This window comes from Ixodes scapularis, unplaced genomic scaffold (genome assembly GCF_016920785.2).
Source record: "Ixodes scapularis isolate PalLabHiFi unplaced genomic scaffold, ASM1692078v2 PGA_scaffold11__112_contigs__length_91849675, whole genome shotgun sequence".
Lineage (NCBI taxonomy): Eukaryota > Metazoa > Arthropoda > Arachnida > Ixodida > Ixodidae > Ixodes > Ixodes scapularis.
In genome coordinates this window covers 9,542,521-9,553,701 of record NW_024609837.1, presented here as the reverse complement: position 1 = coordinate 9,553,701, position 11,181 = coordinate 9,542,521, and the positions used below count along the sequence as shown (strand labels likewise).

At 47.5% G+C, this 11,181-nt stretch overlaps 1 protein-coding gene across 1 annotated transcript; it reads left to right on the top strand.

The window, feature by feature from the left end:
- The first annotated feature begins 1,779 nt into the window (after positions 1-1,779).
- LOC115317898 lies at positions 1,780-4,254 on the top strand. The gene has a single exon (XM_040218928.3). The coding sequence runs from the start codon at positions 2,149-2,151 to the stop codon at positions 4,252-4,254; it is 2,106 nt and encodes a 701-aa protein (XP_040074862.1). The 5' UTR covers positions 1,780-2,148.
- The last annotated feature ends 6,927 nt before the right edge of the window (positions 4,255-11,181 follow it).

The following is an 11,181-nucleotide window of genomic DNA, read 5'->3' as shown; positions in this document are numbered from 1 at the left end:
ACCATCCTTAAATAAGTACCATCTGGAGGCACAAGCGCAACTGAAAGCATCACTCCGCAACGCGCAAAAACCGACAGAATCGCAAACCCGTAAGGGAATGTTACCTGCAACGGCCACCTGGGGGCACGCCTCTGCGGGCTTCTCAACGACTCCACGTTCACTGTTATCCCAGACTGAAGACTTACCACAACAACGGTCACTTCTGCACCCTGCCGACCTAACAACATCTCAACCAAAGTCTGACATAGTCTCCCAAGAACCGAAGACCACACGAGCAAACCTCACAGAACCAGCACCATCGCCGCCATCGATAGGTGCTCCTGCTCCATCACTTACTCCCTCTCCCTGTAAGCGTTCACCTGCACTCACTTCGCTTACTCCCCCCGTCTATGATTCTCCTAACTACCAACGACACATGGAGCATGAACTCATAATGTTAAAAGAACGACTAACCCCATGTGAAGAACAAATCGCCCAACTCACAGAACGTATAGCCAACATCGAAACACTGGTGTCCAACATATTAGGCACAGTAAACCCTCTCGTATCCCGCATTGAAGAACTAACAAAGGCGGTAGCATCCCTCGAAAAAGCTGTCAGTATGCTCTCTGCATCACCCATACCCATGGAAGCAACATCCCAATCTCTTAAAAGACCCCTTTCTCCTGAATCCACTGAACACCCCTGTTCCCTTCAAAGGGCACAGCCTTCTGCCCCCTCCTCAGTCACGACCTCATAATGGTAGAAAATTCCCAGTTCCAAGTCATCCAGTGGAACTGCCGGAACATCAAAACAAACCGCACTCCCCTTCATCAATGGCTCCTTACCCTAGATTCTCTTCCCCATATTCTACTACTCCAGGAGACACGCTATGCAGTTAACATACCAGGATACCGAGCTTTGCATGGCCATCCAAACGAGGCCCCTTTAGTTTCCACATTCATAAGACGGGATATCCAGTATGAACCACTGATCATCCCTACATCTCTCAGACAAAATGTAGTGGCATGTGCTTACTATCCCTTCCCTAAACACAGACCTATATGCCTCCTCAACCTATATAATCCCCCCACAGAGCACCGCCTATTCAAATCACTTTTCGACTTTGCTGCAGAGTTGACACCTAATTACGAGGTACTCCTGGGCGGTGATTTTAATGCCCCAAATGTCAGCTGGGGTTACCTATCCACACTTCGCCCAGGGCGACTTCTGCAATCGTACATTTCACAGCGCCAGTTCACTGTCTTAAATACTCCCGACATGCCAACCCGACAAGGCACACGCCAGCAACACTGTACCACCCCAGATCTCACACTATACCACGGCAGAAACTCGAGTGTCCGGGTTCATACTCAAGAGAGACTTCTAAGTGACCACTTCATTCTCTCAATATCACTCAGCATCTCTAGCCGCTCACGGAAAATATCAGTCAAAAATACAAACTGGGATAAATTTCGCAGCATCCTTGTTTCACCCGGGCAGCAATCAGGCTCTTACGAGACCTGGATATGCGCCATCAAACAAGCCCGAACACAAGCCACAAAAATAGAAAACACCACAGCCCCGGCGATACGGCCAGACCCGCATCTAGTGCGCCTCTGGAGACGTCGTAAGCGTATCTTAAGATGCATTAGCCAGCAACCCCACAATCAACAACTCCGAGAACGTTTACAACACCTAGATGCAGACATTGCTACACACTGCAGCACTCTCGACATCTCGAACTGGAACAGAGTATGTGATCAGATAAACGGTACCCTCCACCAAAAGACCGCATGGCATCTCCTCCGTTCACTTCTAGGGCCTCAGCCACCTCCCGCTCCCACGCTAGACAAACACTTAGCTTTACAAGGTAGCACAGACCTTATCCAAGCCTTACAGAACCTATACATCCCTCCAGCATTGACCTCAAACTACCCCTCCTACTCGGGCCCTGAAAACCCGACTTTAGACAGCCCTTTCACACTAGCAGACTTAGACTTGGCCCTAGCAAAAAACTCACGAAAATCAGCCCCAGGAGAAGATACCATCACGTACTGCCTCCTCCGTAACCTTCCAGAAGCGAATAAAAAACAGCTCCTGACCTACATAAATGAACATTGGTCGGAGGGTACATACCCAAAGGAATGGAAATCTTCTACTATTATCATGATCCCCAAACCTGGAAAACCCCCATCACTTAATAACCTCCGTCCCATTTCCTTAACCTCTTGCGTGGGCAAGACGATGGAGCGGATGGTCCTCGATCGTTTTCAAGAACATCTTGAAGCCACTGCATTCCTGCCACACACCCAAATCGGCTTTCGTTCCCATGTTTCCACTCAAGACCTATTCCTTTTACTCCAGCACACATTCCTCTCCCCATCTTCCTGTCAGGTGCATGCGCTCGTCACAGTAGACGTTCGCAAAGCATTTGACAACATAAGTCATGATCACATACTCGCTTCAGTTCGAGAAACAGAATGCGGACAAAATTTGTATACCTACATCCAAAACTTCCTTAAGGACCGCACTGCATGCTTTCGTATAGGGGGCGAGTTGTCCCAACCACTCTCACTCACACGAGGTACACCTCAAGGGGCTGTCCTCTCCCCTACTCTTTTCAATCTGGGTATGGCCCAGCTAGCTCGCTGCCTGCAGCAGATACCCCACCTTTCCCACATATTTTATGCTGATGACCTCACCCTCTGGTGCACTCACGGATCACCAGGGGAAGTTGAATCTACTCTACAGAAAGGTCTAGACACCATAACTGCGTTCCTAACCCAAGCAGGGCTGAAACCGGCCCCAGAAAAATCGGAATTACTCCTGCTGTCTCAAACCCAGTATCAGCGCTCTGTAAACCATCTCATTTCTCTCTATTTAGACCATCAGACCATCCCGCGAGTATCCTTATGCAAGGTCCTCGGCATCCATCTCCACGATCGATCAAATCAGGCTAACATCACTCCGGCGATAAACACGTGCCACTCGGTAACACATCTTGTCCGCAGAGTCGTGCAAAGACGTGCGGGCCTCAATGAAAAACAAGCGAGTCAATTGGTTCATGCATTGGCTCTTAGTAAAATTCTTTATTCGGTTCCATATTTCACGCTCACACGACAGCAACTTAATAAACTCAGCTCTGCATTAAGCACTCTGTACAAGGCCTCCCTTAACCTTCCAATCCATACCTCAACGCAAAGACTCTACGAGACCGGCCTATTCCTTCCCCTCTCCTCACTCCTACACCTCCATCGTGACCGACAGCTAGCCCGCCTCTCGGGGTCACATCAAGGGCGCTGGATCCTAGAACAAGCTGGACTCTCACCAATTGATTTTTACTTGCACCTACCCGCTTCGCCATTGCCCTTTAATCTGCGTTTCGCTCTTCTGCCCCGCCGCATGGCTCCGGGCCTGGACGACGGTCGCAGAGATGCTCAGGCCTTGCATCATAATCCACCATTTCAGACACAGACGGTAGCCTATACCGACGCTTCCATCTTGGACACCGGCACGGCTGCGTACGCAATCTACATACCTAAACATTCCTTACCTATTCTTCACACGTGCGGTCCATACAGCGACCCCCCGTCAATCACCACGTTAGAACTTGTCCCCATTATCCATGCCATCATATCATTCTCCCAATTGCCGCGCACGTCCGCTTACACTGTCTACTCTGATTCTATGGCTGCTATGCGCTCCTTGCAACAGAGACAAATTCCTGCCGATCTTCGAGAGGACCTTGAAATGGCCCTACACTCTCTCTCCTCATCCTCGGTCACGATTCGATGGGTCCCTGGTCATGCAGGGATAGCAGGTAATGAGCTGGTACATCAGCTCGCCCGCGAATTTCACAGCCGGGCACCTGCAATCCCCTGGCTAAGCCCCCCGACCAATGACGAGGCAGCAGAGTACAAAAAAACACTCAAGTTACATTACAAACAGATCCGTATATCTCATGAACTTCTACCTCGACCACATCCACAGCTTAGTGTCGCGCAGACCCACATTCTCCGTAAAATCCAGACAAACACCCTCGTCACACCTGCTCGCCTTTACCTCTTCCGCTATCGATCAGACCCTTCCTGTCCCAACTGCCCAGCTCCCTATGCCAATCAAGAACATTGTCTCCTTCATTGCCCGGTCGCCTACACCACCTCATTTCTTCCTAACCCCCCACCACCCTCCTGGAGTGCATGGTTGGCGTCGCCGCAACTGGAAGATCAGCTCGCCCTGGTACTTCAGGCGGAGGATATCTTGGGTACTTAATCTGTGCTCTAATTAAAGTGATTTTCTCTCTCTCTATGCCCAAGACAAAATATTAGGTTAGCGTCGCAGGCATCGATGTCGGTGAAACAGCAGGATCGAGCGCTGGGGCGAGACTGACTCCGGGTCGTCATGCGGAGACCCTTTTTGTACACGCGTGGGCTTCTGGAACAATCGGCGTAGAACATTCTGACCTCGCACAAGCAACAAGGTTCTCGAATTAACCAGAACGCGACATTTAGAAAACTAACAAAAGGGTGCCTCTGGTACTAGGCATGAAACCTCGGCTGTTTGCGTGAGAGCCAAGCACGATAACCGCATTCGTCCACGGGCGCGCTGCCAGCTTGGCCACCTGCACGCGCGGCGTAAGTCCCTATCTGAGTGCGCGCGAGCAGTTTGTGGAAATTGGTGGAAAGTGTTCATCCTCTCTCAGTGTGTATTCTGGTGTGCCACAGGGCTCAGTGCTCGGGCCCTTGTTGTTTCTCATCTACGTGAATGACATAGGCAATATTGTTCACCCATCAACAAAGGTCAGACTTTTCGCGGACGACTGCGTTTTATACTCTAATGTAACTGAGCAGAACGATCAAGAAAATTTGAATTCGTCATTACATGCTTTATCAAAATGGTGTCTGGAATGGGGACTGAATATTAATTACCAGAAATCGGTAGCAATGACAATAACCCACAAGAAAGAAATTCTTGAATTTAAGTATGAGATTTGTTCCACCCGCCTAATTAAAACAGACCAAGTTAAATACCTAGGAGTTCAAATAACACGGGACTTAAAATGGGACGCGCAAGTTAATTATGTGTGCAATATTGCTCGCCGAAAATAGGGCTTTCTGAGGAGACAGTTAAAAAATACAACACTAGAATGCAAATTAACCGCCTATAAGACATGAATTCGGCCTACGTTAGAATACGCAAGCATCATTTGGGACCCTCACCAACTATATCTCTCGTACGGTCTAGAAAAAATTCAAAACTGGGGTTTAAGATTTTTTATTTTTTTTCAAAATATAGGCGCGCGGAGAGCATGGGGGCCCGATTTGCTTCAACAATCGAAAATGCAAAGTCTTGGTGTTAGACGGATCATTGCGCGTTAAAGTTCCTGCATCAACTTTATCATGGGCACCTTAAAAGAGAGCAGATAATTATTTGAAGAAACCACATAGTCACTCTAATCGAACTAACCATATTAAAATGATCAAACCGTACATCAGCCATAATGGCACTTTCAAGTATTCGTTCCTTTTCCATAGCATTAAAGATTGGAATTTGTTGCCGGAGGAATTAATCAAAATTTGCGGCAGTCGTTCGTAAATGGCTTGACTAAGCACTTTTAGGACATCTTATAGCCAAAATGTCATTGATTTTAACATGGAGGGTATCCTAAAAATTCATCTTTTTTGTATCAGCATTCGTTGAATGTAATCCGATGAAGCATGTATTTCTATGAAAACTGTAAGTCCTTAATTTTTGTGTCATTGCTTGATGGAATTTTCAATGTACTATGTTCTCCGTCGTTATGTATTTATGTATTACTTTTCTTTTTAGCGTTGTATATGGTACTATTGTGTATTGTTGCCTGTAACCTGCCAGGGTCTGAGAAAGGCCTGCAGTATTTTCAAATAAATAAATAAATAAATAAATATACGGGGTGTTTTTTTCGAAACGCGGGTAAACTCGCTCATGAAAGAAGGTATGCGTAGCATAGACAAGATGGTTGACTCACGCCTTATTGGTTCATGTCACAAAACTATACGTGAAAAAGTGATACCGATCGGCATAATTAGGTTCGTAATTACTTTTTGAATAATAAACGTTAAGGAAAATTTAGAGGTGTGGTTTCAATGAGAAGCTTTATCACGTATCGTTTATTATTTTCTCGAGGGGAAATTCACGTCACGTGACTTGACGATACCCGACGTGGTCATTTGACGTTGGTCACGGTGTCATATGATACTATGACGTCACGGGACATCAGTTTTCACGCTAAACTTAGCGGGTAAATACACAAAGGGACGAACGAACGAAGTTCTGTAAGTAGAAAATTCTTCTGAAAAGAATTTGCTCTTGAAAAAAAGAAAAAAAGCTAGGTTGACTTAGGTTGACTTACCAGCGTACAAGAACACCACACGAAACAGCGCGAACAAGCCATCGCCGATTTCCTATGCTTTTCTCTCAGTATCGGAGGACCGTCGTCATCCAAACTGCTATAAAGCTGGAAAGTGCTCAGTCGGGCTACTAACCAAAACTCGTTATCACCTCCAGAACCAAAGTAAAACAGTTCGGCTGCTGGCGGAGTGTTTTTGGTTTTCACCAATGAAAAAGCGCCGTGACACGTAGAGTCTACCCCTCTCCGACGAACGGTGGTGGGATATACATTTTACTGCCGAAACCAAATCAGGGCTACCACTACAGCACTCCCCAGTGAAAAAGTTGCAACTTTACACAGCTAAATTCAGTAAATATCGTGTGTAACTTTTCAACGGGCTAATTTTGCGAATTGAAACAGGACCTGATAGAGAAGGAGAACAAACTTGAGTGCAGATGTTTCTTCAGACTATGTCTCACGCAAACATTCCTGTGCATCTAACGATGCATATTGCAGCTGGTGAAACCTTATAAACAAAATCTTTCTGTGATTTCGTTTTTTCTGTGTCATGCTTTTTTAACGCTGTCTTTTATCCATGACTTTTATCGGTCCGTCCATCAGTTCGTTCGTGCACTTGCCCCGCTAAATTTAGCGGTCAAATTAACATACGGCGAAATCATGGTAACACGTGAAACCACGACTTGAAACTGTGATGTTGCGCCATGACCACGTCATGTGACGTCAATTTTCACTCCAATTTTAGCGCGGAAATCATTAAACAATACGATCTGGATCGCTTTCCGAAACGACCGTTTAATTCCCTTTAAACGAATTCGACGTCACCGAGAGCAGTTATTTGTGTTACGTAGCCGAACGTTAGCCAGCACCAACGTTACTAAACCACTCAGTTGAGAAACTCGCCCTTGAAACCTGGGCCGCTGGCGTCCACCGAGACCAAACTAAATACGATAACAGCGCCACCCTTTAGCGAGGAGTTGAAATATGACAATTGCTTTATATGGATACTGCAAGATGGCTCTGCGAGATGGCGCCACCGGCCCCTCTGTGACTCCGCGGAACCAGTAAGCGCAGCCGTGCAGTTCACGGAATGGCCGCTGCGGGAGAAATGGCAGCGCAGCGATCGCCGTTAGCTCGGTACTGGGATAATGATCGGCGCCACTTTTTCAGAGCAGACTCTATGGCAGCTTCCCAACTGAGTGGTTCTAGTGAAGTTGGTCAGCAGCAATAGGCGTCTAGTGTCTCGCTGTAGATGAGCAATTTAGACAGTGCGGTACAACCGCTAGCCCGGGGGTTCTTTAGTTAACGTGAACCATGCAGTAGTGATACACGACCGAACGCCGGTACGATGCTCGTCCAGATCGAAACGGACAGGAGTGGGGATTGAACCCAGGATCTTTGGTTTCTGCAGGGCGAGCTTTCGCCTTACGTGCTCCGAACTACCTTTCTATAAAAGTGCATTAGGGCGCGTTCATTGTTGTTTTATGTTATACACGCGCTCTTTCTGGCAGGCCGCAATAGACCTCACGCGCGCGCCTTGCCCGTATAAAGGATTCGAAGTAAATAACCAAAATAAAGCGTTGAGGAACGCGCGTGCAAGATGCCATTTGTTTTAGGTATTTCCTCTAGAAAGGTTACTACTGCTGAGGCCAGCACGTGCTGCGCGTGGAACACCAATCCCTGCATTCTCTTTGATGCTTGCATAGGTCTATAGGGAGTATTCACTGGCGGCCACATCCTAGCGCGGTGCTGCTGAGCGCGTGCTGACGGCGAGCTTCCGCAGTCCTTTTGGAGCGTGCATCTAGCACCATCAAGGTTGCTGGTCTTAGCAGGCTATTATTGTGAGCTCGTTCTGAGCATGCGCTCTAAACATCGCCTTCAAATATGGCGTCCAATGAATACCTCCTATAGGCCCTTTACGAAGCGAGTCTACCCATTCTGTACAAAGCCAAACCCGACGCTCTAGCGGCAGTACTACACAACTTCTCCACACCAAAAAAAGAAAAAAAAAAAAACGAACGACTTTGAAAGCAGACAGCACAAAAGGGAAAAAAAATGTTGGTCTTCTCACGTGACCTTCGATTCAGGAAATCGAGGGTGCTGGATTTAGCCGAGCATAATCTTCTGTCACCGCCATTAGAGCGGCAATGTTGGAGCTTTTAAGACTTGCCGCAAGCTGACTCCGACTTTTGAAAATGGTCTATTACGAGCTGGAGTCTCTGGATCCTGGGAAAATAGCGCCATTGCATTTCCTGCCTAAGAGCCGAGCACAAACAAATACATACAGACGACCAAAATCTCGCCAATCGCCACCTCGGTCTATTCAAATCTTCGAAGCTTTGAGAAGGTCGTTCTCAACCAGTCACACCAAGATCACCATGGAGCATCATCGTACTGAAAGCGTTCCTCGCCAATACAAGCGTCTTTGACACTGTGTATGCAATCAACTTACAAATCATGCCCATTTCGACAGATCTCTTACAATTATATTGTTCTTGTTGCATATTTCGAAACAGTAAACTTAATTTTCAATGCTTCCAAGCACCGACACCGCGTGTGGTGCTACGAAGATGCACACCCGTGAGCGATATGAAGGTGAACAGCCCTCTTCTTGTTTTTGACGCCCCTGCAAGTTTGGGAACAAGCTCTGTTCCAGAAGTGGGCTAGAACGCAAAGTTTAGACCTTCAAGCCACGTACCATTTGAGACGTTGAGAGTTAATATAGCTTTAGGGAGCCGTAAAACAGGCAACAAACCAGGTAAGCTGTTCACCTTCATATTGCCTGCGGGTGTACGCTTGATTCGCCGGTGTGTGGATAGCCAGATCTCAGTATACAAGAAACCCTTCTATTGGCGGCGAGGTGTTTCGGTGGCGCCCTCCTATGGTTACCTCTCGTGACGTCATTACCCTGTGAATAACAAGTTCGATGGTGTTTGTAATGAGAAGGTGGCAGCCTGAAATCACAGCGCTCTCAAAGCAACACTGCCAACACCGTCAAGATTGAAGTTCTTACATCCCTCTTATTTCCGACGATGAGATATCCTTTGTTAACGTCATAATCAGCATTTGTCCAATTGTGGTGGGCCGAACACACAGACGCTTTCGATCGCCCACGTCGCCAATAAAGCTACCTTATCACCAGGGAATTTAGATCGGCTCCCCAAGAATGGAGAGGTCAAGGAGAAATTGTTGATTTCAAGGGCCAAAATGGCGACCATACGAGGAGCTTGGCGCTACCTTCCCACGATCCAGTTACTTTATTATGAGCTACCGCTGGCTGCACTGTGATTTAGCACGTGTGGACTGTGATTTTTGTACACAGTGGAAACGTCTATTCGCGGTGAGAACCTCGCGAGTGTCGCTTCTGTTCTCCTCACGTGCTTGCACCAGCAGAGGAAGTTGAAGTATTCTCACTCTGGGTTGTGAAAAATTCCACCAGGCGGTGGTTCACAACCTTCTCGCCGTGAATGACCCACGGTGTGCGTTATAGACCACTCCGCCACCAATTCCCCATCACCGAGAGTGTGATGGGGAATTGATGCATTCGCGCTTTCTCGCGTGAGTTGAAACGTGGTGGCGCGAGTGTGTAGATAGCCCCCAACCACTTCCTGTTCCGAAGTACACGAAGTGCTTCGCAGTATATGCGAAATCGAATGTACACTCTATCTTCCGGACATGGGCCCTTGTGGCACTGTCATACTTAATCCGCTTTTAGGATAAATGAATGATGAGCAGAAAATTAGGAAATGTGCGTGAACCGGAAGTGTGACGGCGCTGCCAAAAAAAATGGCTTCACTGAGTTGGGCTGCACGTAGCAGAGCGCGTCTGCACCACACTCTACATTGGCTTGAACCCACGCCGCGAGGAAATGCGTTTCATTAAATGGGACACTTTCCGTGAAGCACTCTCTACTCTTAAGAACACTGACCTTACCCTGCGCATCCAAGACGCCATGCCCAAGGCTCGATGTACATATCGGGTCAAGGAAAAGTCCTCATATCTGGACCTTCATCTCCTAAACCTGTGCGCGAACCGGCTCCAGGCACTCCAACAATACCGTAAGAACAAGTGAAGTCAACGCCTAAAAATTAAACTCAACCTCGCTACCGCCAAAGCCAAACGATACACCCTGGAGATGAACAGATCCACGTGGCAGATACACTGCAATTCATTCAACGAAAGGACAGGGCTCAAGAAGGTGTGACGAACCTACAAGGGCATGGCCGGGAAAACTAAGAACAACACGGGCAGCAACTTGGCCCTCCATCTGCACATTTCCGAGGACGAGTTGGCAACACTGGCAGCAGAGAGCCCCATTCTTCCCTCCACCTTTTACTCCATCGCCTTCTGACTGCTACCAGATCCAAACAGAAAATGCGCATCTTCCCGAAGACTCCCTCTTCACCATGGGGGAACTGGTGTTTTTACTGAACACGGCCAAATGTTCAGTGCAATACAAGCGAAAAAGTCTATTATTTTGTGTCCACTTTTTTACGTTTCTATCTTTTTTTTTCTTCTTGGCACTGAAGTCTGCATCGTGGTCGTGGGTCGTCTCCCGTTCTGCGTTGCGCCTGAGTGTGGCAATCTTTACTTATGTAAAACCACCCCTCTTGTTTGAGGATTTTTTCAGGGGAAAGTCAAGGAAACAAAAGGAGCGTTTAGGAAGGCGAGGGGAAAACCTTCATTGCTCGAAATTCGGGCTCAAATATGAGTCACAGTCGGCAAAAAAGCGATATTTTCACGAGCTCAGTTAAAGTTACCGTAGCTAATCGGAGCTACCAACAGGATTTGGTTGCTCGAAAGAATGCTCA